The 27,429-nt window shown below is 47.5% G+C and overlaps 1 protein-coding gene across 11 annotated transcripts in view; it reads left to right on the top strand.

Annotated features, from left to right (window-relative positions):
- BRSK1 (BR serine/threonine kinase 1) overlaps positions 1-26,134 on the top strand; it is a 54,516-nt gene extending 28,382 nt beyond the window's left edge. For 4 of the 11 annotated variants that reach the window (XM_081885924.1, XM_081885921.1, XM_081885925.1 and 1 more), the window contains 16 exons: positions 3,241-3,381; positions 4,838-4,954; positions 7,420-7,453; positions 9,615-9,683; positions 10,358-10,504; positions 11,840-11,871; positions 12,651-12,815; positions 13,795-13,892; positions 14,926-15,076; positions 15,605-15,665; positions 18,076-18,499; positions 19,614-19,662; positions 20,697-20,820; positions 21,768-21,948; positions 23,741-23,830; positions 24,824-26,134. In XM_081885924.1, the coding sequence (XP_081742050.1) occupies positions 3,241-3,381; positions 4,838-4,954; positions 7,420-7,453; positions 9,615-9,683; positions 10,358-10,504; positions 11,840-11,871; positions 12,651-12,815; positions 13,795-13,892; positions 14,926-15,076; positions 15,605-15,665; positions 18,076-18,499; positions 19,614-19,662; positions 20,697-20,820; positions 21,768-21,948; positions 23,741-23,830; positions 24,824-25,008 (2,068 nt within the window). In that variant the 3' untranslated portion in view covers positions 25,009-26,134. Of the gene's footprint in view, positions 1-65; positions 1,043-3,240; positions 3,382-4,837; positions 4,955-7,419; positions 7,454-9,614; positions 9,684-10,357; positions 10,505-11,839; positions 11,872-12,650; positions 12,816-13,794; positions 13,893-14,925; positions 15,077-15,604; positions 15,666-18,075; positions 18,500-19,613; positions 19,663-20,696; positions 20,821-21,767; positions 21,949-23,740; positions 23,831-24,823 lie in introns of those variants that run through there. The other 7 variants (XM_081885922.1, XM_081885930.1, XM_081885929.1 and 4 more) reach the window with 7 other exon arrangements.
- Positions 26,135-27,429: the final 1,295 nt, after the last annotated feature.

Below are 27,429 nucleotides of genomic sequence, written 5' to 3'. Positions count from 1 at the left end.
GTGAGCTTGTGGAGCCGGTTCATGCTTCTGTCATGCTCAGAGCTGGTCTCCTCCTTTCTCTGCGCTCAATCCCAAAGCACCGCCAGTCCTCTCCCCCCTTCACACCTCCACAAAACCCACTGCTCGCTTTTGCACAGACGCATTGCTGGCAGCTAGGTGCTTCTTTTTCTCCATTCGGATTTGAAGCTGGTTCAGCGGGGTGGGGGAGGAAAGCCACATCGAAACGGCATCGTTTGCTAAGAAACGACAAGGCAGGTGCTGGTTAGGCGTGGGTTTGTGTTTCATGTTGTGTGTACACATGGCGGGAGCCACAGGCTGAGCAAACCGACTATTTTTGTGTGTGTTTAGTGCAACAGAAATATTAGCTGCCGAAACATTTATTCGCGGAGATCAGGTGAGAGTAGACGCCTGGTTTCTGCGTGTCAAGTCTGCTGTTAAAGGCAGAGGGACGGGATCCGTAAAATAACACGTTTTTTAAAAAAAGAAAAGTGTTTGGCGATCCCATCTGCTTCTGAAATTCTTGGCACCGTGGGGTGGTTTCCTAGGTAGGAGATAGCTGTGTTGCTGCATGCGTGTGAAAATCGCCAGAGCGGCAGAGCCTCTGTGAACATGTGTGTGTGGTGTGTGTGTGTGTTGTGTGCAAGAGGGCCGTCCAGAATACCAGGCGGTGCCAGACAACTGGCAATCCCCACACATAAGCTCTCTTTGTCATCCTCCTCCCGCTGACACAATGGGAGGAGGTGTTTGTGGGAGTGAGAGAGAGAAAGAGGTTGGAGGAAGAGGCTGCTGCCTTGAGGAAATAATTTTGCATTGTAAAACCATCTGAAATGAAATTCAAAATGTTTCCTCCGGGCAGCTTCTTCCTCCAACCCCTTTGTGTCTTACCTATAGGTAGGGTATTTTCCGTTAGGGAAAATAGACTTCAGTGCCTGGGGCCTACAAAACTCCCAAGGGCCTATGGAAAAGTTTGAGGCCTACATAAAATCCAATTAAAGCAGGTTGTTTGGTTTAGCGGTTTATGAAATCATTCCTCGACATATAGGTATAATACGTCTTAAGTAAATGTAAATTAAACATTAACTTTGAGGCTGCTTTCACTGGCAAAATCACAGGTGACTTTCATTTTTTAATTATTATTATTATTATTTTTGCAAAAGCTCATTCTCAGTGGAGAGTAGTGCAAGCGAAGAGAGCCTTAGAGTATTCTCTTGCTTATAGAGATTATGGGACCTATATAACGTAAATATCTATCACTTGATCTATTTGGAGGTCTACAATTATGAGAGTGCTTGGGGCCTGCAACTACTTTAATCTGCGCCTGAATAAGAGGTCTCCTTTATTGGCCAAAAACTATTTTGTGTGTGTGAATTGGGGAAAGAGTAAAGAAACTTCCAAGCTCTCCCAAGATAGATTTTTGGTTGTTGTCTTTTTAAATCACTTCTGTCCAGTGTACCCTTAGGCTTCCCCATTACAACCTTTGAGAATTAGGTCAACGTGGACTTGAAATGTACTGTAATTTAATTGGTAGGGAGTCAGGAGGTAAATAATAAATCTATGGCCTTTTACATTGTGGGGGGTATTTTTTTGTTATTAATTTTTGTGTTTTTATATTGTAAACTGCCTTGTGATCCTCAGGTGAACGGTGTTATAGAAATATTAATAACAATAGCAATATTAGTGGTGGTGGTGCAGGGCAATCTTGAATGCATCTGCTCAGGACTGAGTTCCAACATAATGCTAAACCGTGGTTTGTTTTAATCATGTTCAACAAACTGTAAGTTGCCTCACAGACGGCCAAACAAACCATAGCTTGTTTCTCCAGAGCTTGGTTTGTTTTCCAGCTGCTTCTTGCCAAGCAATGCCTTTGGAGCTTGGTGTGGGTCTGGGACAGGATGGCTAAACAAAGTACAATTTAGAAGGCTGGACATAACAGCAAACCATACTTTTAAAAAGACACGATTCCAAAAGTCCACCATAAACTATGGTTTCACGTGGTTAGTCTGTTGGGCCAGGTTGACATATTCAGAGAAACCTTAGTTAGGCTAAACTATCCACGGTTTGGCCTACTGTGCAAACCAGGTCATTGAACTGATGGGATTTTATTGCTGAATAATTATGCCTAGGAGTGCCATATGATGTAAAATTGGGAATGAGAACCATTGAACACCACGGGGACTTACTTCCAAGCAGAAATGCCTAGGTTCATGCTGTTGCAAACTGCTGTAATGTCCTGAGAGCCAAAGACCACTTTAGACATGGCGTGGAAAACACTTATAATAATAATAACAATAATAACAGTTTACTATTTATACCCTTCCCATCTGGCTGCTCCCAACAGAATATTAAAAACACAATAAAACATCAAACATTAAAAGCTTCCCTAAACAGGTCTGCCTGCAGATGTCTTCTAAAAATCAGATAGTTGTTTATTTCCTTGACATCTGATGGGAAAGCCTGGTTCCCTGTAACTTCACTTCTCACAGTGAGGGAACCGCCAGAAGGCCCTCGAAGCTGGACCTCATTGTCCGGGCTGAATGACACTTATATGTTTAATATATGGCATGCTTAATGTAATGTTAACAGTCCTGTGTGAGATTGCACACATGTGTATTTAGCTGTATGTGGTGTTGTACACAGTATGCCGGCTGGGAAGCTGGGGCTGGGTACACTTTCCTCAGTGCAGATGCAACTAAGCAAAGTGTGAAGCTGCTCTTACCACCCATGACTTGTACATTGCCCAGTTTTTATTTCAGAGAAGTGCTTTCCATGAAGCAATTTTGTCATGTTTGCAACAGCTGTGGCTTCTCTCTTTTGGGTTCTACAGCTACAACAGCTGGTGTCTGCACAGTGTTTTGGGATTGCATAACAGCCGGTAATTCATCTTACCCAAAAGTGACTTGAAGAGACATTGAACTGCTCATCCTTGTTCTTTCTATAGCAGGGATGGGCAACCTATCGCCATCTTGATGTTGGCACTCCAACTCCCATCAGCCACAGCCGGCGTTGCCAAAGGTCTGGGGTGATGTGAGTTGTAGTCCAGCAACATCTGGAAGGCACCAGGTCTCCCATCCACCTTCTGTGGCAAAGCATTTAGCTTCCTTTTCTCCCAGCCTGCTTTGCAGTTGCTCCAGCTTAGAAGGAATTCGGTGAGGTTGTTCTCCACAGGGGGCCCGATGGATTCTCATGACCTCTTTCCCGATTTTCCCTGCTTCTCGGTCCCTCTGCCTCCTTCTGCGTCAGATACCTTGTCTTGGAACATGTCTCAGGAGGGGAACTCTTTGACTACTTGGTGAAGAAGGGACGCCTCACACCCAAGGAAGCCAGGAAGTTTTTCCGACAAATTGTCTCAGCTTTGGATTTCTGCCATAGCTATTCTATATGGTGAGTATCTTCCCTCATCTCCTCGGCTGCTCATTGCCTGCTGCTGTTATCACATATTGCTAAGTAGCTCTTTTTTTTCCCAGCAGGAAAGGGAAAAAATGATTTTTCTTATGGTTTATTTTTCTTCTGCTGCCATAGCATTTTGTTCCCTTGGTATTGTGTAAGTATTGATTGTGTTGTATTCTGTCTATGATGCTTTATTTCAAAGTCCTCATTTTGTAAGCCACTTTGAGCTATCAAAATAATAGCTTACCTGTCTATTTATTTAATCATCATCATAACCATCATGCTGTCCCTTCCCTGAGTCGCTGAGACTGTGTTTGGATCGTCCACTGCCTTATGGACCACTGAAATGTGATCTGTGGCTGTACAAGCAGAGTGAGGAACCTCTTTCAATCCAAGGACCACATTGCCTTGTGGGCAACTTTTCTGGGGGCCCCTTGCCAGTTGTGGGTGTGGCCAAAGGCAAAAGTGGGTGGAGCATTGGCTGTGACTCCAGCCTTAGCCTTTATCCAGTAAGTTATGTCCCAGCTGTTCAAAAGCCAGAGGTTTTTCTCTCTGCCTACACTCCTCTCTCCATCTTTCCTCCAAGGCAAACAAGAGGCATTAGCAAAGCTCAAGGAGCTTGTGAGAAAAGCATGAAGCAGAGGCCAGTGATTGGTATAGCCTGGAAAGGGGGGTGGGGTTTTGAGAGAGTCCTAGGGGTCAGATAGTGAGGCCTGAAGGGCCTTAGGTTTCTCTTCCCTTCTGCACAGTCCAACCAGACCAAGGAGAAGCATTGCCTACTCTGTTCCGCATGTTGAGCTGCTGTTCAGGGGTGAAGAGACAGTGATAAGTTGGCAACTCTCGTCGCAACAATTGTAGGCTTAGGCTGATTGAAATATGCAGCTCTAGTTTCAGATTCATTGAGGAGGAAGGAGAGGCTGAAGTGAGCAAAGTAGAAAACAAAACCTCTGGCCATTCCAGGAGCTCTTGACTTACTTTGCCCTGATCTTAGTATGCAGGACAGTTTCTATAGTAGGGTAACATGATGAATTGTGAATAACCCAGGAGAGTCAGCAAGGGGGCTAGCTGAAACACCCTGCTGTTCATTGTGTGTTTTGGGTGATTTCTCAGGGTAGCAACTCTGGGATAGCTATTTCTTATTCTGATCAAGCAAGCCCCAATGCCATTTCCATAGCCATGGCAACTAGAAACTTGTTCCTGTTTCAAAAAGAAAGCTTGGGTTCTCTGAAATCCAGCACATTCCCTGGCCACTGGGCCACAAGTCCGATTCAGCACCTGCGTTTAAAAAATCTGCTCAAGGGGCGGGGAAAAGCAAGTCCATTCTGATCACATTTCCTTCACTGGGATAATCCCAGATGTAGCTACTTGATTGCAAGGGATGTTTCGCGTGCATGTGCCTTTTGTGTCTCCCACTGACCAGTCTCCGTTCGTTTTGTTTGGACCTCCCCAGCCACCGAGACTTGAAGCCGGAGAACTTGTTGCTGGATGAGAAGAACAATATCCGGATTGCAGATTTCGGCATGGCCTCCCTGCAGGTCGGAGATAGCCTGCTGGAAACAAGTTGTGGGTGAGCCAACCTCTAACGTGTGGAGGGCTGATTGGAGGGTTGCACACAACACCACGAAAGAGACGAGGATGAGGAGTCAGGCATCAGTTGATCCTTGTTTGGCAGGAACACCAAAAGCACCGCAGGTGTTTCCTGCAGGGAATACCATAAAACATGAAGTGGGAAGGAAGCGCATGTCTGCAAACCCAGAGAAGCCGGCGCATGTCTTTTTAAGAAATGTGCTTCCTTTTCACATATGATGGGGTTCACTGGAGTGTCCAGAAATCAGAAACATCTGCTGTATAGTATGTGAATCACTCCTGCGTTTGCAGCAGAGGGGGGCATTGGGGGGGGGGATTTGCCAGCCCTATAATAGAGTGGCACAAGGGTCTCATCCAAGGAATGACATGATCTATGTCACCTTGGCTGTGTTGCCATAGGTCGACCCTCCCACCTATCCCTATGCTGTTCTCTTACACCCTTCCCAGGGAACGGAGGTACAGTAATTCACCCCTTTCTCTGGCCCACACCACCACGGCTCTCCCTTGCTCCACCCCCTGCTCTGGGATTCCCAAACCCGATAGGTAGCCCTACCAGTCACTCTCCCATTAAGGCTGTCAATCTGGAAAAGAAAGAAAAAAATATGCTAGCAAAAAGAAGACAGTTGTGGGCTCTGGTTTTTCACACTGCAGCTTCTCAAGTTCAGCACTGCCCAAACTGAACGTGACATCACTCACACAATTAGTAATTTTGTGAATTTTTTTTTTTTTTTAAAGGAAATAGCAGCTACTGTGTGCTTGCCTTCCCACCCCCGATCCAGATCGGGACTGTGCTGTCAGGGGAGCAGGGCTTTAACTCTGTGCCCTGACCCTGTTCCAGTTCTGATCAGCCCTCGCACCTCTCTGGCTTCTATTTGGTGAAAATGGCAACATCTCTTTTGGGACAAATAGCAGTTGTGGGAAAGCCTGATCCAAATGGGGACTGTGGTTAAGGCCCCACTGTCTTCATGTCACGGTCTAAATCTGAATTTACTTCCCCCAGCTGAAATATGCTTTGTTTTGTTGTTTTTAAAAATCACGTAACTAGTGATAGCATGAATAATACCACGACTGTTTTTTTGGCCCGAAAGTGAACTTCGCTTGCCAGCTCTTTAGCCTCAAAGCTGGGACATATTTCGTTCTGGGAGGAAGTGAAGGAAATGCTTTGAGATTGCCTAGTTGCAGCCACATGACTGTACATCCTTTATAAAATTTGTGGTTGTTTTTTATAATCTGTATTTTATTTGAAATTTTTTTTGTGTGAAAAAAGTTGCTTTTTCCTTTTTTGTAAGCTGCTGTAAATGCCAGTGTGATGTATAGGCAGTGTAACCCCCCTCCCCAAAAAACCACCCCCTCACATTTAAAATAGATAAATAATGAACACCCAAAGCACTTCCACCATCACAGCATCAACACCATACATTCAAAGCACTTTTAGCACACATTTAAAGCACACCTATGGCTACTTACCTGCCATAATTTTAAAATACATGACCTCCTCCAGAGAATCCTGGGAACTGTTCCTTACCCTTCACAGAGCAACAATTCCTAGCACTCTTAACAAACCACAGCTCCCAGGATTCTTTGGGGGTGAGCCGTGTGCTTTAAATGCAATTTAAGTGTATGGTGTCGATGTGATGACACTCCCCAGAAAAAAATGGAGGGCAGTGCCAAGGAAGGCTGAAGAGTTGTTCCATGTGCTTCATGTGTGCTAGTTCACGTGCTTTAAATGTGTACTAGGGGGATGCAGGTGTCACTGTGGTCTAAACCACTGAGCCTCTTGGGCTTGCCGATCAGAAGGTTGGCGGTTCGAATCCCCGCGATGGGATGAGCTCCCATTGCTCTGTCTCAGCTCCTGCCAACCTAGCAGTTCAAAAGCACATCAAAGTGCAAGTAGATAAATAGGTAAATGGCATTTCTGTGCACTCTGGTTTCTGTCACTGTGTCCTGTTGCGCCAGAAGCGGTTTAGTCATGCTGGTCACATGACCCAGAAAGTTGACTGTGGACAAACACTGGCTCCCTTGGCCTGAAAGCCAGATGAGCTTCGCAACCTTACAGTCGCCTTTGACTGGACTTAACCGTCCAGGGGTCCTTTACCTTTACCTTACCAAATGTGTGCTAAATGCGCTTTAAATGTATGTGCAGGCTCCTTCGCTGCCTCAGTCTCTCTTCTTGCCTCCTCATGGCCAGCCTCCTGGACCTGGCAGCTGAAACCACCCAGCACTTGTGGGACAAGAATGAACGGGGGGAACATTTCCCCTCCACAAATACATCTTAGGTTTTGGGGGCAGTGTGCTTGTGGGTGGGTGGGTGGGAAGGAGTCCCGCAGGCTCCTCTTCACATGCCTGTTTGAACCCAAGGTCCTGGGGGGGTCTGCTTTCTTCTGCGTTTCACTCTTCCCCTGTCTCTCTGTCTTTCTCTTTTCTGCCCCCAATGCTGGGCTGCAGTTCTCCTCACTATGCATGTCCTGAGGTGATCAAGGTAAGGACTCAGGCCTAGTGCCCACACCCCTCCCCTGCCTTGATGGCATCTCCTTCCCTTCCCTCTTGCCCAGGGATCAAACCAGGGGGTCCGTCAAGCCTGGCACCAGGCTTCACTTGGGTTGGGGTAACGGCTTCCCAGTCGTATGTCATCATCTTCTACCCATTTGCCATGGAATAAGCCCCATGGATCTGGGTGGGGCTGATTTCTGAGTAGGCATGTATAGGATTGAACGGTTGGTTGGTTGCTTAATTCGTTAAAACAAGAAAGTGGGGAGCAGTTTTGGTTGACTTAAAAGGAGACTCTGTTGAATCAGTCAACGGATTTCAGAAGTGGGTCGAATTCAAACCAAACTAGTTGCGCTTACATCCCATTTAAATAAATGTGAAAAGGTATTGGTGGTTGACTTAACACCCATTGATTCCAGTGGGACTTATGGGCAACTAACTCACAGTACAATCCTATGTTTGTCAACTCAGAGGTTAAGTCCCATCAAGTTGAATGGGAGTTCTTCACAGGTTATAGCAGGGACGGGGGTCAAATGTGGCCCTTCAGGCCTCTGCCTGGCCCTCATGGCTCTCCCCAGGCCACAGTCCATCCAGAGCCACAGCCTTCACCAGACATGATCCACGCCCTCCTCAAGTGTTTTTGCCTGGCTGGAATTTGTCCTTGGGCTCTGGTCATGCTTCCTGTTCGTTTGGATGGAGGGTAGGGAGGTGGGTGTGGAAAATAGCCTTCTGCAGAAAGGCAAATTTCACATGTCTCGGTCTGCCCACTTTTGCCTCTGGCCCTGCCCAGCCCTGGCATGTGACCCCCAGAAGGTTGCCAAGAAGGAAAGGCGATCCTCGGGTTGGAAGAAAGGTATATAGGATTGTAGCATTTGTGTGGACCTAGTTCAATTTTTCTTCCTATAAGGACTTAACAAACTGCAGATAGCAAGCAGCATTTTAAAAGAGACACCCCTTCCTATGTATGAAAGGTCATGTATCCAGGATGGTGCCTGGTGCGATTCAGGCTTGTGTAATTTAATAACGGAGTAAAGTATGCCATTTTGTAGAACAATTCCCCCCACTTATATTCACATTTGTGTAGATTTAAGTGAGTAATTAATTGATTAATCAACTACAATTCATATGATAAATTTACCTTTCCCTTTTTTAACTTGGCGACTGCTCTAATTATATGTGGGGTTGGACAGGGGAAGGTGTTTTTGGAGGAGACTGGTAGTTGCTTGTCTCTCATCCCTCACACCCTTTATGACTGTGAAGGGGAACCTGCGACCTGCCTCCAGACATGGTTGGACTCCAACTCCCATCAGCCCTGTCCAGCTGACCAGGGCTGATGGGATTTGTAGTCCCACGATATCTAGAGGTCCATAGGTTCCCCATCCCTGCTTTAGTAAGGCCTTGCTCTGTACAATATGGTAGCTTCTTCAGAAAAACTTCAACTGTCTTAAAGCAGCATAATCTTCATTCCAGAGCCGCTAGATCTGAAATTTAAATTCAGTGACCTGGAGGATATCTACTGAATTCCTTCCCCCAGAAATAAGATGTTTTTGATGCTGGGAAGAAGCACCACCCATTTGTGAACAGGGGCAGAGTCGCCCTCCTGGTGCAGCTCACCTGGACAAGGCTGGGTCAGGGCGGCTGCAAGGTCGGGTCTGCAGGGAGACACTGGTGGAAGTGCCCGATTGGCTCTGTCGGCGTGTCATTCACACAGCCCAGCTGTGCCACCAGCTCATGCCAACCCTGCATAAGCTGCAGCAAAGCCAATGTTGAGAGGGTGGCTCTGCTCCACTACAGCAGCCACTACTGCTTATGGAGGGTATTGGGGAAGGGGAACATCAACCAGTCCTGGAAGATGGGGAAATTTTGATCCCTTCTTGATGGCCATAGACTGGAGCCGGGAGACAATACAGCTTGCTGAGTAATGGACCAAGCGAGGGCAGGAGGAGTTGGGGCAGGTGGCGAGAGACAAGGTTCTCTCATCCTTGTAGAGATATATCCCCTTCCCGCCTGTTCTTAACACTTGGGCGAGCCTTCCACTCTCCACTCTGATTTCTTTATTGTCTGTCATTCATTCCCAGCCAAGCTTTCCCTGTCCTGCCCTTGCCCTCCCAAGTTGCCAACCCCACCAAATCTCTTTGCTCTTCGCTCCTTAGGGGGAGAAGTATGATGGACGTCGCGCTGACATGTGGAGTTGCGGAGTCATCCTCTTTGCCCTGCTGGTGGTAAGGCTTCTCCCCAGTAAATTGCCGGGCTATTCAACACCCCCTGCCCGCCCCCTACCATGTTGTCCTCGCTGTGGCAAAGGTGTTCCAAGCTTGCTCAGAGCAACCTATGTCTAGTGCTGGTCCTACTCAGAGCAGACCTGTTGAAACTAATAGACATGATGGACTGAAGTTCACTGATGTGAATACCTCCAGGTATTGTTGGACTTCATCTCCCATCAGCCCCAGCTGGCACGACCGATGGTCAGAGATGATGGGAGTTGTAGTCCAACAACATCCGGAAAGCCACAGGTCTCCCATCTCTGAGTTGCATGTGCTTTATTTATTTACAAACACATTTCCCTGCTGCCACATCACAAAGTATTGGAATGGAGCACAACACTGAAACATAAAACAACCACTGTAAACAATAGAGGTGACTATTAGCTAATCCAAAAAATAAAAATGAAATGGTTACAAAGGCCTGCCAATGTAAAAAGATCAAGATCTACAAGTCAAAAGCGAGGGTGCCTGATGAACCTCTCCTGGAAGGGACAGGTGGCACTAAGTGCCCAACATCTAGAACTTGAATTTAAACGCAACCCCCCCCCCCATTCTGCATTTGAAATCTCAATACTGAAAAATCTGTTAAAGCTTTCATTTTGGGGTCGGTTCTCTCGCCCTTTGTCCTACAGGGAGCGCTACCCTTTGACGACGACAACCTACGCCAGCTGCTTGAGAAGGTGAAGCGGGGGATCTTCCATATGCCCCACTTCATCCCGCCCGACTGCCAGAACCTCTTGCGGGGCATGATTGAGGTGGAGCCCGAGAAAAGACTCAGTGTGAGTAATCCCAGCGGTGCAAACACTGTTAAAGTAGGGTTAGGGGAAGACATTTGATTCATTTTTCCTTTAAAGGCAAATTCACCTGATCTGCATTTTCCAAAACAATGTATGAACCAAGAGACAGCCATCTTTTTGAAATTTGCAATTCTCTGAATTTTGCAGTGCACTCCTGCAGCTGAGTAATGTATTCGGAAAATGCATATACTAATGTAAGATGTGTATAAACATTTACAAATATATTTAAAATTTACAGAATTGTAGCTGAAAAAAGATTTACCAAAAAATGCTTTTTTAAAGACACGCTTTTCATGTATTATTGTACACATTACTTCAGTTTTTCCAAACAAATTGCACAGACTCACACATTTGTGCAAACAAATTACACAGAAAACAATGGAGACAAAACAAAACAAAAAGAAGTAGACATATAGAGGTATAACCATCTATAAGTGTGTGTGTGTGTGTGTGTGTGTGTGTGTGACATACAAATTGCATTATATTAGGGAAAATATAAGTACTAGAGATAATATGCTTTGCAAAAATGTAGATATTAGGATAAATTATTATTATTAATCAAAATTGTATGATCTTCGTCCGAAGATCATAGGGCAGTTCACAACATGAGAAAACAAAATACATAATAAAAATAAGAACTGGAAACTAATTGGCAGCCAGTGCAGTTGGGCTAGGATTGGTGTTATATGCTTAAACTATGTTGCCACAGAGAGCAACCTGGTGGCCAAATTCTGCACCAGCTGTAGTTTCCAAGCCCTACAGATAACGCCCTGCAGTAATCTAACCTGGAGGTTACCAGAGCATAGATGACAGAAGTTAGGTTATCCCTGTCCAGATAGGGACACAGCTGGGCCACCTGCACTCTGTGCAACTGAGGCCACCTGAGTCTCGAGCAACAGCAAGGGATCCAGGAGTACCTCCAGGCTGCATACCTGCTCCTTCAGAGGAAGTGTGACTCCAAGAGCAGGCAACCTCCCACCCAACCATTAACATCATGATGAGTTTTCATGAGGGCTTTTAAATCTCCCCCTCCCTGCAAAGTGATGCAGAAATGTGGGGAGCTGAACTTAAGACTGGACAAATCAGAAACTAAAACTGGTAGATTTGTCCATCCTTAGTTGGAAGCAAAGCAATAACACAGTTTTGGGTGGGGAGCTCTTCAGTTCCGACATCCACTTTCCTGGGACTAAGCCTCACCAACCTCAGTGAGGCTTTCTTTTGAGTAGCCTTGTAGAGGATTGCATTTACTGTATAGATGATTTAGGGAGAAAAAGTTTCTAATGTTGTTGTTTCCCCCCCTCCATGTGGCGACTTTAGCTGGAACAGATCCAGAAGCACCCATGGTTCTTGTGAGTACCTCCAGATCCTTCTTTTTGATTCCCACCGTCTCAATATTTTCTGGCTTCACTGGGTGGAGATATGTGTGTGTGAGGTGGGGGGCACATGGAGAAACTGAACCCAGGAGATGGGCAGAGTATAAATAGTTTCTCAATCAAAGACATCCCTGGCAACTGTGACCCTTCCTCTAGATCAGGGGTTTCCAAACTTGGGTCTGCAGCTGTTTTCAGACTACAACTCCCACCATCCCTAGCTAGTCAGGGATGATGGGGATTTTAGTCCAGAAACAGCTGGAGACCCAAGTTTGGGGAACCCTGCCCTAGATCCATCTCATTGATGTCTGAGCTTCCAGCTTAAATGTGTCCAGACATAGCTTTGTATCCATGAGCGCCAGAAAAGCGAAATTCATATTCACGATAGTGGGTTTATTTTGTTTACTTTTGGCTATAAGCTGTTACAACAATACTAAAATGCTGGTGCAAAATAGAATCCTGAAACAGTATTTCCATGGGCACGTAATATATAGATTCTTTTCTGGACCCTAGATCATGACAAAAGCCATGCTTTGTTATACATACAGTATGAATTGTTATACATACAATTAATTGTAAAAAAATTGCAAGGGGGGAAGAAAAGCAACAACCCTGATCCCAACCTCAAAACTTGACATACACACTCCGCTGTGAAAATATAAAGCCGGGCTGGCTAGCATTTGCCAACCTGAGGTTGATAGTCGCTTTTGGCCAAACCTTACTTTCCTCTTACGTGGTCTGTGCTTCTTTTCTCCCAGGGGAGGTAAAAATGAACCAGAGCCAGAGCAGCCGATTCCTAGGAAGGTGGCCATCCGACGGATTCAGTCAGTCAGCGAGCTGGACCCCGACGTGCTGGAGAGCATGCACTCCCTTGGCTGTTTCCGCGACAAGAATAAGTTGAAGCAGGAGCTGCAGACCGAGGGGTGAGAGATTGGGGCACATGGCTGGAATGGGGAAGGAGAGCCTGTCTAACGTTTTGCACATTGCACTGTGGGGATGCACTGAACTAGTGGAGGAATGCTTTGGGGGAGGTTTTATATTTATTTAATTGTATCTCACCTTTCCTTCCTCCTTGGAACCCAAGGTGACATACGTGTGTTTCCCAGAGAGTCAGCTATCCAGGCACTGACCAAAAGCCAGACCTACTTTGCCTCAGCAAGATAGTGGTCTCATGTGCTTCAGAGCTTGTGACTGGTGTGTAAAATGGTTTGTAGGCATCTTAGGTTCCCTGCTAGGAATTGGGAGCTATAGGAGGAAGGGGGCTTCCAGACAGCTGCTGTTTGGGGGTGAGATTCCATCATTTGCAGGCAAATTCAGGTTTGCGTAATTGTAGTTGATTGGGACATTCTGAGCAACAAACTCACTTCCCACAGAGATTGGACTTTCTGCAAGAAGGAAAGTGACAGGAAAAGGCATTAGACAATGTGGAGTAACACTTGCTTTTCTAACAAATAGTTTACAGGTGCTGTAGAACTTTTTTATCAAACATAAACAATAAAGGTGGAGCACCACTTGCTTTGATGCAACATTATCTAACCTCCCTGCAAACAAATCAGGATGAATGCTGAATGAATAGGTTTTCTGGAAGTTCTTGAAGCTAGGATTGTTCTCACAGAGAAGTCCCAGCACTTCTGCAAAACTACAGTTCCCATAGTTCTTTGAGAGAAGTTGCAACAGCTTTTGCACACTGGCTCAAACTGCCCATAGGTTTGTGTAATGGGTGTCGTCTACGAGAGGTGAAAGAGGGCTGAAGTTTGGTTCTTAGCAAAAGCATTGATGAAAAACAGAAGAATCAGGAAACAGCAGGGGGGGTGTTAAGCATAAATATTTGGGTTTGTAAGGAGGAAGCTGCTGCCTGCATTCTGACCCTGTTCCCTCAATTTGTCCCCCTCTTCACTTCAGGGAGAACCAGGAGAAAATGATCTACTATCTGCTCCTTGACCGCAAAGAGAGATATCCCAGCTGCGAGGATGAGGATCTGCCTCCGCGCAACGATGTTGGTGAGATGTCGGGGAGCCCTATCCCGACACACGTCAGGGTGCAGGAGTGGGAGGCTTGTTGCCAGGAATCCCAGGGAGATGCCAACAGACACAGTTCTGCCGGAGGATCCAAAAGACATTTTCGGAACACCCTGGAGCCCCCTTCTTAACAACGGCCCTTGAGAAAATGCTGCTCCCTCTTTCCATGTTTCATTTGGGGATTTTGTCTGCGTTGGGGAACCTGGAAAGATCTGAAAGACAATGAACAGGTGTTGTCACCTATGCAGCTGGGTGTGAGGAACCTTTGGCCCTCTGGATAGTGCTGACCTACAGCTCCCACCTCCCTACCCATTGGCCCTGATGGGAGCTGTACAGTGGTACCTCGGGTTAAGAACTTAATTCGTTCTGGAGGTCCATTCTTAACCTGAAACTGTTCTTAACCTGAGGTACCACTTTAGCTAATGGGGCCTCCCTCTGCCGCCACGCGATTTCTGTTCTCATCCTAAAGCAAAGTTCTTAACCGGAAGTACTATTTCTGGGTTAGTAGAGCGTATGTAACCCGAAGTACCACTGTAGTCCAGCAACATCTGGTTGGCCAAAGGTTCCCACACCTGCTCTAAACTACTCTAGGGTACAGTCCTTGAAGACATTCTCCCCCAAGTATCCCACTGTTGCCACCTCATCTAAGCGAGAGCTGGATTTTTGTGCATCCCATCATTGAATGCATTGCAGACTTCTGTTGGTGCCCTGAAAACTGCATTTCTCATCACCATTACCCCCTCGCCCAATACATTTCTGTCCCTGGCCGAGTGAAAGCAGTGTGTGTGTTTGAGAAAGCAGAGGTTGGATGGCCACCTGCCCTGGGTGCTTTAGTTGAGATTCCTGCACTGCAAGGGGTTGGACTGGATGACCCTTGGGGTCCCTTCCAATTCCACAGTTGTATGATTCTAAGAGAGAGGGAGAGAGAGGTGGCATCAGAGGATTTGGAAATGTGGCTCTCTTCCTCTGAGTACTGAAGTACTGCCTCTCTCCCCCACTCCCCCATTTATTCTAGACCCTCCTCGGAAGCGAGTCGACTCGCCCATGCTGAACCGACACGGGAAGCGCCGACCTGAGCGGAAGTCCATGGAAGTTCTGAGCGTCACCGATGGCGGTTCTCCCGTTCCGGCCCGAAGGGCCATAGAGATGGCACAACATAGCCAGCGGTGAGTACGCGTTTAGCAGCGACGCTTCCGCAGCCTGGCATTAAGGAGGCACCATTGCCTTTTTGTGTGTGTGCTTCCTCTGCTCCTGGAACTGGGAAGTGCAAATATTTTAACATTTGGTTGCCATCCAGTGGCTGCACAAGGAATTCAATGTACGTTTACTGGACTAACAAAACTTTGCTGTCTCTTGCTGGTAGTTGTATGCAGAGCAGTTATTTAGCCGCCTCTGGCTCTTTGTGTTAACATTTCATTTTTAATACTTAGTTTCTGTCAAGGAGGCAAACAAAGAGTTCGTTTAACGCTTTCATGTCCTGTTCTTCAGTTGTTAGAATTGCCCTTGTGCATTGTTGATCTTTGCTGCCCCTGCTGGTTGTATTGAAAATTGCACAGAAATGCAGTGCATTGCTCCCCTTACTGCTGTTTCTGCAAAAACATTTTTGTGTATCTCCTCCTGCTTTTTTCCTGTGTGTCTCATCTGACCCCCAAGACGGTACTAACCCTCAATATGACTTTCTCCCCAACCAACAGGTCTCGATCTGTAAGTGGTGCCTCCACTGGCTTATCCTCCAGTCCCCTCAGTAGCCCCAGGGTGAGTACCTGAGATATTGGAGAAATTACAGAGTTGGGGAAGGGAAAGGGTTAGAAGATTGGGTGGTGGGCAAAGGTGTTGTGGGGCATAGGGAAGGGGGGGAGTGGGTTTTGGAGGGACTGGGATTTGGAAACAGATCTGCAGATCCAGCAGCCTCATTCACATCTCATCTTGCACTCAGTTCAAGTTGGTGAGGGGAGGGAAGAGGTGCTCAGTCAATCGCTGGTTTTCCTGACAGTGGGGCTTGCATACACGGCAGGCAGAAAATTAGCCAAGTGCATATCACTCCCCCATGCACCCCTCTCCCCCCTTATTGCATAGCCATGCCAGGAGAAAGCTGGACCTGTTGAATTGCCACCTGGAACCTAGCTTTCAAACATGCCTGGCTTCTGTCAGTGAAATATAGTAATGACCTTAAAGAGAAAAGGAGAGAAGACATGTGTAGACTTTGATGAGGGATGTCAGAGAGAGAGGTCTGAGGCTATGTACACACCACACATTTAAAGCACACCCACACACCCTTGCAGAATCTTGGAAACTGCAGTCCATTAAGGGTGCTGGGGATCGTAGCTCTGCGAGGAGTAAGTTACAGTTCCCAGGATTTTTTGGGGGGAAGCTATGTGCTTTAAATGTATGGTGTATATGCAGGTAGGGTTCGGTGAAAGGGACAGGGCTCAAGGTTCTGTGGGAACAAGAGTTTGAGGTGGGGTGCCTTGAAAATGTGGGCAGGCCCACAGCTAGATCTGGAAAGTTGGAGGCAAGGGGAGAAACCAGTTTGAAGTGATCAAAGGGAAGGCAAAGGGCCAAACTAGGCATGGCATTAAGCACATGATCTGCCCATGTGTGTGCTTGGTTTCTAAATAGCAGCTGGTGGGGGAGGGGGGAATCAAGATCGGGATCATGGTATGGGAAAGAAGGGATTTAACTGTTTGCTCCCCCCACAGCCCTGATCTAAATCTCCCCGCTCCCCTGCATGCAGCTATTATTTGCCTTTGCTGCTAATTGCAGTTTTTCTCCTGGGGTAACAAACAGCAGCCCCAGAAGAGCAGGGCAGGGAGCTCTGGATTAGAAAGATGGTGAGGACACGGGGTCAAATTCCCTCCCTGTCCCAGATCACAGTGCTGATCCAGACCACAGAACTCCACCCCTCACCCATGCACTCTGTGCCTGAAATTTTGTAAACGAAGGCATGCATAAGAGGTTCTGCTGTGTGTGCTTCGTGCCATGGTTGGTTTGGCTAAAAGTAGCAACAAGCTGTAGGCTAGGTAGCATTTGGCAGTGCAGCATGTTGGCAGTTGTGGAAGTAGGCAAAGCCCTTTATTGTTTGGAGGCAGGTTCTTTGTTGCTACTAACTGCACAGAAGGCAGATATCAAACTGGTGAAGCTTTGATCAGCACGACACCTCCATGCCAGCGAAGACCTCAGCCCTTGAACTGCAGCCTGTCACAAAGTTAGTAAAGGTGCACAGAAGCAAATGGGGGAAGAAACCCTTAGAAGAGGAAGCTTATCTTTGCAGTAGGCTGGCTGTTTAGGGTTTGACTGCCTCTAGGGCAGGTTCCCTGTGAGAAAGGGGCAGGGCAGCCTTCCCCTGGTGCCTTCCAGCTGACGCAGACATTCCCTTGACCTCTTGGGCCTCCAGTTTCAACTGCTGTTTTAAAGGGATTCATCTGTTAAAACAATCATGCACATTTATATTTTAATGTTTTAATGGGATTGTTCTATGCTGTATTTTACTTGTGTGTTTTAAAAATTATGCTGCATTCTAACCATTGTGCCAATGGGGTTATATATGTTTTGTAAGCTGCTTAGGAGCCGCCTGGATCTTAAGCAGCATGTAAGTAAATGAAGATGAAGGTTGATGATGATGCAGGCCAGCTCTGGCTCTCTCATCAGTCCCAGCCAGCTTGGCCAGTGGTCAGGGATGATGGAAGCTGGAGTTCAACAACACCTGGAGGGCACCAGGCTGTGGAAGGCCACTTTCAGGCTTGGAGCAGCTGCTCTGTAGGAAAGGGTGGCTGTTTGCGGGAGGAGGAAGCAGAGGGCTGGTCTCCCCGGGAGGCAGACAGGCAGAGGAGGACATAATATCAAAAAAGCCCTGTGGAGAAGCGATGGAGGGGAGGTGGAATAGTGGGTGTCAGGTTTGCTGCAGCGCAGGCTGGCTGGAGGGAGACAGGTAGTCTTTGGGCGCCACAGATATCCCCCCAAGAATGCAGGATAGGCTTGCCGTGGAGCAGGCAGATCCTTACGAAATCAGGCCATTTGTCACGCCCCCAAGTTCTGTCTGGGCCACAGAGCGAGACTCTCTTTGGGAGCAGGCTTGTGGGGCTGTCACCTGCCATTACTCACCCCCCATCTCACGGCTCTCCCCTCCTCACCTTTCTTCCTCCCCCCCACTTCTCCCCACACCCAGAGCCCCATCTTCAGCTTCTCCCTCCCATCGCCTCCCCCGGCCCCTGCGAAGACTCAGACGCTTCCGGCCAAGGGCAGCCCGGCAGGGGAGCGGGCCCTGCAGAGCCGGCGCTCCGCTCCTTTCCCCTTGCCCCCCAACTCTCCGCCCCCTCACCCGCCCTCCTCTCCCCGCTGCTTTTTCCCTTCTACTAAACCCCCACCCAAATCTGTGCTGCAGGTCACCCCCCACCCCTCCCCTCGGGGAAGCCCCCTCCCCACTCCGCTCGGCACCCCTGTGCACACGCCCAAAGAGAGCCCCAGCGGCACCCCCGGAGGGACGCCGCCCAGCAGCCCGGGCGTGGCGGGCGTGGCCTGGAAGACCCGCCTGAACTCCATCAAGAACAGCTTCCTGGGCTCCCCGCGCTTTCACCGCCGGAAACTACAAGGTGAGTGGGCAGTTCCGCCCCCTGCAGGGGAGGGTGTGTGCACAGGTGCATGCGGGTTTAGCGGTTGTGTGTGCCAAAGACAAATCAAGGCATAAAAGCAGTGTTGACAAAGGGATTGTGAGTGACCCATCCTTAACGCATGGCAACTTTGCCCCCTGTAAGGCGGTGTGTGAGATGTTCTGTGTGAGCATCTAAAGCACTTTCCTGCGCATGTGCAAGAGCAGTGAATTCTGGCAGGCTGTGGAGCATTCAGAGGGCACAGCTGCATCAGGACCGATGTGTGCCTATGACTGGGGACGATCGAGAATGAAAGGGCAAGAGCACAGAGAGCGTTCAAAAGGGCGCGCACGTATGAATGAAACGGGAGTTTGCATAATGCCGTTGTGCAACAAATTGTTTACATGAAGCTGAACCTCTGTGGTCCAGCAAACCAGATCTTTATCTCTCCACCCAATGGGCCAACTTTGACAGGTGGGCAGGACCACAGATGTCATAACGATGTCAGGGATCTATGATTCCGGGGGAAGCTAGCTTGTGCAGCAGAACCAGGCAGGATGAAGTCCCCAACCATCAGCTGATGTCATCCGCCTCTTGGGATGATGTCACCTGATTGATAGGTGGGTGCAGTTTTTTGGGGGAAACAGCCTCTTGGGCTAAATTGGAACCCATGGCAGAACAAGGCTGGCCTGTAGGGTGGAGATTTTCCATCCATGGTATAAATTACATGTCAGACAAATGTAAGAGAGGGATGGAAATGTGCGAAATAGGAAGCTGGGAAGCTGCCTCATACTGACTCAGAACACTGATTCCCCCTAGCTTTACTGCCTACACTGACTGGCAGTATCTCTCCAGGATTTTGGGCAGGGAGACTCTCCCGGCCCTCCCTGGAGATTCCAGGGACTGAACCCAGGACCTCCTGCATGCAAAGGAGATGCTCTACCACTGAGCTACGGCTCTTGCCCAAGCAAGACTGTGTGGAAGTCCTAGCCACCCCTGCTTTTGTCCTCAACATCCAGCAGCAAGTGCAGCTTTGCTTTGAAGCACTGGAGTGGGTGGGAAGGGGGTCATGCACACTCCTGTTTTACATTTCATGTTTCTCCTCCTCGCCCTGCAGTTCCTACACCAGAAGAAATGTCCAGTCTTACTCCAGAATCATCCCCTGAGTGAGTATCAGAAGGCAGTGGCAATAAGGAAGGAGACGAAAATTCCTTTCATTTCCCTTCCCTCCTTGTTCTTTAACTTCATTCCTTACTGGCTGCAGGGTTGTACTTAGGAGTTGGCAAGACTAGCCAAGGGCCCAGATCCAGGGTGTGTGTGCAAAAATGGTGCTTCTGTACTCTGGCTTAGAGTGGCTGGGAGCATGCATTCTCCCTGGGCCACTCCTCCACTGCTCTGGGCAGCCAGGCAAGGCACGCAGGTTCCACTGGCAAAGGGACAGGGGAATCGATACATCTCCTTGCCAAGAGCACAAGGGAGCTTCTCCCCACCCTCCACCTGCACCAAGTAGACTCATCGGAGTCAGACACAGGCCAGCACGGAGAATGCAGGTCTCTGTGGCCAGTGAAGTTAACTCTTTATTCAAGGAAACTGCATAGAACACAGCAACACTTCCCAGTAAGTCTTGTCCCTTTGGAGCAGTTGCCAGGACTGACGGTCCCTGCCTTCTACCCTTTCTAAGGCTCCTTCTCTCCCGGATGTTTCCCAAGCGGTTTCAAACTGCGTCTGTACACATCTGGCCTCTGTTCTGCTCTCCTCATTATTCTGAATGTTTTTGCAGCAGGAGAGGGAGACTCCCTGGATTCTTCATCAGGCTCTTGCCCCCTCCCCTCCTCTGCTTCAGCCTCAGAGTCTGAACTGCTCTCTGTCACAGGCTCTTCCTGCTCACTAAACCCTGCTGCCCCATCAGCACCCGGCACCTACTCCCAATCCTGTTCCTCTGGCCTCTCCTCAGTGTCCCACCGCCAATCCCTTTTTTCTGAGCTTTCCTCTTCCGGAGTTTCCCTTGGGGTTCCCCAGCTGGTGCCTCCCACCTCTCCTCTTCGTCCAGCCAGTCCCTGACAAGTGCTTCTGTGGTTGTGCAGTTGCCACAGGCTCAGGCTTCAGTGGCAACATGTGGGCACCTCTCCCACCTCTCCTTCTTTGCCGTGCTTATTTGCAGGCTGTCACAGCCTTCCTGTTCTGCTTTTGCCCCTTTCAGACTAGCCAAGAAATCCTGGTTTGGGAATTTTATCAACCTAGACAAAGAGGAACAAATTTTCGTGGTCATCAAAGACAAACCCCTGAGCTCCATCAAGGCTGATATCGTACACGCCTTCCTCTCGGTGAGTGCTGAAGGCCCAGGAGGGGAAGAATGTGTGTGTTTGGGGAGACTGTGAAGAATAGGATATGGAGGCAAGTAAGACAGGCCTAAAAAGGGACACGGGTGGCGCTGTGGGTTAAACCACAGAGCCTAGGACTTGCTGATCAGAAGGTCGGCGGTTCGAATCCCCACGACGGGGTGAGCTCCCATTGCTCGGTCCCTGCTCCTGCCAACCTAGCAGTTCGAAAGCATGCCAGTGCAAGTAGATAAATAGGTACCACTCCAGCGGGAAGGTAAACAGTGTTTCCGTGCGCTGCTGTACGCTGGCTCCCTCAGCCAATAAAGCGAGATGAGCGCCGCAACCCCAGAGTCGGTCACGACTGGACCTAATGGTCAGGGGTCCCTTTACCTTTAAGACAGGCCTACAGGGTGCTGACGACCGCAGTGGAATTAGCAGGACCCTGGGAAGGGATGAGTTCCATCGGTGGTTTGTGGGTAAAGATGGGGGAGAAATTAGAGATTCCATTTGCCTTTAAAGGCAGACTTACAAAATTCACACTTTCCAAATCGATAAGTGAACCAAATCATGGTCAACTTTTAAAATTCACACTTCTCCGAATTTTGAAATGCCTTTCTCCAACCAAGTAAGGTGTACAAAAATATGTTAGGGTATAGTGTTAAGGTGGGTATGCAGACATTATTGAAAAGAACAGGGGGGAAATAGGGGAAGTTGCTCTGCAGAATTGTGCATGCTAGGCTAAAATTTGAAATGAGCAGGTGTATAAAAGAAGGAATTCGGACTAAAATGCCGGTGAATTTTCATAAGGACTTTTTAAAAAAATAAAAAAATTAATCACAAGCTGATGTGAAAATGTGAAGACTAGAAAAATGAGAAATTGATAGAAATGGATGGACCGTTTTGCCCAATGCTGCCTGTAGGCTGACATCTGCGTTCCATCACATTCACAGATCCCCAGCCTGAGTCACAGCGTTGTATCCCAAACAAGCTTCCGGGCCGAATATAAGTCGTCGGGTGGCCCCTCTGTCTTCCAGAAACCTGTCAAGTTCCAAGTCGACATCAGCTACTCCGAGGGTGGGGAGGCGCACAAGGACAGCGGGATCTACTCGGTCACCTTCACCCTCATCTCAGGTGAGTGCCCTAGGATCCTCCTTTGAGTGGCCTTGGGGATTTGTTGTGTTTACTGGACACCTTCAATGAGAGAAAAATCACTATTGGCATTTATTAAAGATTGAAAACTTCTTACTGGCTTTTTGTGTGAAAGAGAAAATGAACTTGTAATATCTGGATATGAAGATAGGGAAAAAATTGGTTTATAGAAAATAGAGTAGTTGGATATTTTTGAGTGAATGCTATATTTAACTGCAGGATAGAGAACCAGAAGTATTTTTTTTTATCTTTCTTCATTTTTTCTCTCTCTTCTCTCTCCTCTATCACTTTCTTTTCCTTTTTCTTCTTCTTTTTGCTTCTGTTCCTTTTTTAGATTAGATTTCAAAAGCATTTCTTATATTCTGGTGTATTATAAAAAGATACTTTGCATTGTGTATGAGCTTCTGTTTGTCTTTGGACAAGTATTAATAAAAATAGATATTTGTGGGGCAGCGGAGAGTTGATTGGATGCCTCCTATGTCCCTCTCTGATACAAAAACCTAATCACCTTTCAGTCTCTTGGAGATGTGTACACTTTTTCTATTTACTTGGGAGTAATTTAAATAGTGGCCACTAGATTCATTGAAAGAAAAATGATGTTTCCAGCTGTTTTAGTAGAAGAGATAGGCCATGCCTCTCGCAGGCTTAAATTTCCTGGGATTCCCTGGGACCCCCAGGAAAAAACTGTTTTAAGAAAAGCAGCTTCCATTATCATTGCAAACACATGGCTGGAAATGTATGAGCAAAGTCTCCTGAATGGCTATTATTTTGGGCCCTATAACTTGCCTTTCCACATGATATCTCCCTTCTTTGAAGCTGCCAACTCTGCCTTCAAGATCCAGTTAAAGCTGATTCCCAGTTGCTTATTTGCAATTCCTGGGAGTTGACAACAGGAGCAACGCATGGTTCTGCTGAATTCTAGGGATGTCCCACAGAGCTAGTGGAGTTTTGTTTTGTTTTGTTTTGAATGTTTGGTTGTGGGTTATGAACAATGCATGGGAGATTCTCACATGGGGCACGTGTATCTTACTATTTTACACCAGCTTTCACCAGTTTTGTGGTTTCTCCCAAAGAGTCCTGCAGAATTTATAGTTTCACGAGAGGGCAAAGGGCCCTGTATAGAGATCACTAGCGCCTTGCATGAAACAGCTACCTTTTAAACCAGCTAGAATCTGTAATGTAGATATGCCCACAGTGGGAAAGGGGATCCCAGTTCCCTTGGAGGGAAGATCAAAGTTCATTTACTGGAACTTCAAACACCAACCTCTCCAGAGGCAACATAGCACCTATCCCAGAGTCTAAAAAGGCACCAGCGTCTGACTTGGGAATCCAAATTCATCCATTTCACAGTTGTTACTGGCATATTGCAGTGCTGAAGCGAGTAGACTATGAGTGTGTGTGTGTGTGTTTAATTTATTTATAGATAGGGCTGTGTGATGGTGTGAGAGAGAATGGTTTTTAAAACAGCAGCTAGCACTTCAGACAAGTTTGTTCTGGATCCCAGAAATAAGCAGTTTGTTCTAAAACCATATATTGAGTACGGTGTCTAACAAAACAGAGATGTTAAAGCCTTATTATCTTTAATATTAATACAGTCTTAAACCCACCCGTACAGAGTTCAGCATGAGCTTGGTTTTAGGATCTGCACTGCTCATGAGGGCATCTTCCCACCATGCAGCCCTAGCAGTGTCCTGCTCCTGGAATCTTGTCTTTTGGAGGATCTCCAGGAGCCCCTGTTCCTTCCTGACCCTGAATGCCTATGTCTCATTCTTAGGTCCTAGCCGCCGGTTTAAGCGAGTTGTGGAAACAATCCAGGCGCAACTGCTCAGCACACACGACCAGCCTTCTGTGCAAGCCCTCGCTGGTAGGTGTTTCAATGGGTTTGCTCGACCTTAGACGGATGCAGTCTAGCAATGAGCAGTGTGCTAGCCACTGCTCTTGCCCATGCTGGTTTTTGTCAAGAGGCATTTTCTGTTACCTGTGCAAATATTCCCTGTCCTGGTGGTGCAGCTGCTGCATGGCATCCCATCTTGTTCTCTTATCTCTAGACCGTTTGCTGCTGCACATTAACAAGGCTACTTCTTTGGAATGGGGTATCTTGAAATTCAGGGCCCCTGGTTGCATCTGCAAAACTTTTGGTGCGGTCACACTGCTTCATTTCCAGTCAGTAACTTCCTGCTGGAAGTGCCTGGCATGCACTGGTCCATGGGGTCACGAAGAGTCGGACACGACTAAACAACAACAACAACTTCCTGCTGGAAGCCCATAACGCTTTATACCACAAACGTTCTGGTTTATTTTTGTGCCCCTCCAGACAGCAGTGACATGGTAGCATTAGGGAAGGGCCATAGCTCAGCCCTAGAGCATCTGCCTTGCATGCATGAAGTCCCAAGTTCAATTTCCAGGGAGAGAATCCTGCTTGAACCTTGGAGATCTGAGCAGTGGTGTGACTTGATTTAAAGCTGCTTCCTATATTCTTAAGAAGACATAGGTAAACACGGCCCTCCAGATGTTTTTGGAACTACAACTCCCATCATTCCTAGCTAACAGGACCAGCGGTCAGGGATGATGGGAGTTGTAGTCTCAAAACATCTGGAGGGCCGAATTTGCCTATGCCTGTTCTTAAGCTTTGTAGAACAAACTAAAGCAGATGAACCCCATCTCTAATGCACTATTATTATGTGAAGAACCTGTTGCAGAACATACCCATATTTAAGCACCATAGTTACTATGGGACAGGAAGCAGGAGAAAAGGTGCTGTTGGATCTTGGTTGTTCAGAGCAGTAGTGCCAAAGGGTGCGTGTGTGCGTGTGACTGCTTGTGAAATTCCCCTGATTTTGCTTCTCTCCGCTTCCAGATGAGAAGAACGGGCAGCAGTCCCGCTTGCCAGGCACTCCAACCCGCAGCTGCCAACCGTCTCGGCGCTCCGAATCCGACGTCTCGTCCGAACACCATCGACGCGGCTCCAAGGACAAGAAGCTCGTCTCGTCCAACGGGACTCAAGTCCAGCAACCACCACCCCCGTCTCCACAGCAGCCGTGACGTCTGGGGCAGGGGGGCAGCCTGAGGGCGGCTAGGGGGAAGAGCAGCCGAAGGAAGCCCACTCCGCGCCCCTGGAAATAACTGGCAGCCGCTCCAGATGGACAGGAGGAGCCAACGAACCTGGACGGATGGGTAAAAGGCCCTGCACCAGAGACGCAGGCAGGGGCGGGGCAGGGCAGGGCGGGGTGGGGGTTTGGTCCAAGTTTTAACAACTCCGTCTCACCCCACTCCCTGGGGCGGAAAGTCGCCATCTTGGGAGCGGCCCATACTGTGAACTTGTAAATAGTTAACAACAACAACAACAGAAAACAAATCTACAAAAGAACCGAAGGGAAAGAAAAGAACAAATTATGGAGACAAAAAGAAAGGATGGTGGACTGGAAAAAGAAAAGAAAAGAAAACAAACAGAGGGGGGAAGGAAGAGGAGGAGCAAACCGGGCAGGAGCCGGTGGGGTTTGGGGTGGGGGTTTAATCCTATCCTTTTGGTTGGGGGTGGGAGTGGGAGGGAAAGTGGGTGTCTTTATTTACTGGAGCCCTTTTCACAGACTCCCTCCTGATTTCTGTTTTGGTTCTTTCCACAAGACATTCTCTTTCTCCTGCTTTTCCTTCTGTGGCCTCAGAAATAGTACCCCCCCCCCCGTATTCACAGGTTCATGGCGACAGTGACTAAAATCAGGAGACAGAACTAGTAGCAGAATTTCGGTTGTTGCTTTGTTTGTTTTTTAACAATCAAGCGGAATATAAATTTTATGAAATGGATAAATAAAATTGGTTGTCGCAGGAGAGAAAGTCAAAAACGTTTCCCTTCTGTTTCAACTTCTCTTTTAGTTTTCCTGCTCTGAGAAACTTAATTAGGCTAAAGAAAGGAAAGCATTATCACCAGTTGGCGTAAAGCTTAAATGTTCATTGGAACAATGTTCAAAAATCAGAGTTTGAAAAATCCCACCCTCCAAAAAAAATCTGAATTTCTGAATATATGTGATTTTTTGGGGTGGATGTGTCTGGTTGTAACTATTAAAGCAGTTTACTGAGAACTTTGCAAATTTACACAAAGGAGCAATTTGAAAAATGCATTTAAGGCCAAAAATAACTTTGAAAGCTCTGACAATGTCAGCAATCCGTTTTTTAACAAATTGCTACCTTTTTTTTAAAAAAAAGGGTGTTTGCTCACCCACCAGGAATAGTCAACAACATTCCCAAATTACCATTCTTCCATGTTTTTAAAATATAGCCAGTGCTTTGTTTCTAGAAAAATAGGTGCCAGTACTCAGCATGAGTTGTTATATTAAATGCCACACTTTTTAACAATAACAAAAAGAGGCACTGGTACTGCATACCCTCGAGTACCCCCCGAAGAAGTCAAAGCACGGCTTACGGCACAATGTGACCGCTTGCATTTTCCATTCCCATCCCTAATTATTCCGACTAGGTGACAAAAGTATCAGACTTATGCAACCCCTCATTACAGTCACTGCTGGAAGGATCTTCATGATTCCTTCATAGACAGCGCAGTATGAGAGCAGGATTCAGCAAGAGCTGCAGAGGAGAGAATGGGATAGGCAGCTGCACTGACTTTGTTAGCTTAAAAAACAAACACTACCAGAAAGCCTTCAGTTTCCAACGTTAGAAATATCATGGCTCGAAATAGAAAAAGGTGTCTAGAACAAACAGGATCAGATTTGAATAGATGTCTCTCACTCTTTTCAAATACATGTTCTTATTTTATGCAGGAAATTTTATCAAAGCCATTTGGGCTACTCCTGTGTTTCTAAAAAGAAAAAAAGGGGGGCACAGATGAGTAAAGAATACCCTCTACTATCTCTTCCTGCTTCGCTTATCACCCTACATTAGGCACCCCTTTCAGTATTTTCAAAAGCTCATCTATTGGTCTGCAAAATTTCCAAGGATATAATTGAGGCCTAGCTTCTGTCTCGTGTAATTTTAGCAACCCCGCCAGAACTCCGGGTGGGTACACGACTCCCCTCCCGTGTCCCCGCTCTCCCCGCTCCTTTTTCCCTAAAGCTGGGCACCCATATGCACAAGGCACTATGAGGAGGGGGGCAGACGGAGGGGGGAGGCTTTCAGAACATGCTGCGGTCTTGAAAGAAGGCAGAGGGACCCCAGAGTCACCAGGCTGAGGACCTTAATGGAGGCATACGGGCATCAACTGGAGTGGCGTCAAGAGGCAGGATTCCTTTCTGGACCATGAGTGGCATTCGCAAGAGGGTGGAGGGTGGGAGCTGCAAAATTGGGAGCCAATGGGCATCCATCGATATGGGGAAGGGAGTCCAGGTTGGGTGACAGTGCAATAGGGTGGTGATGGTGGATTTTGAAAAAAGCAGTCCTGCTCCTACCATTCCTCCTCCATCCCCCCCCCATCCTGCTGTGGGCGGCTCTCTCCTCTCAGCTGGGGGGGGGATG

Source organism: Podarcis melisellensis, assembly GCF_964234715.1.
Source record: "Podarcis melisellensis genome assembly, chromosome: 13".
Lineage (NCBI taxonomy): Eukaryota > Metazoa > Chordata > Lepidosauria > Squamata > Lacertidae > Podarcis > Podarcis melisellensis.
This window is presented reverse-complemented; position numbering and strand designations above follow the sequence as displayed.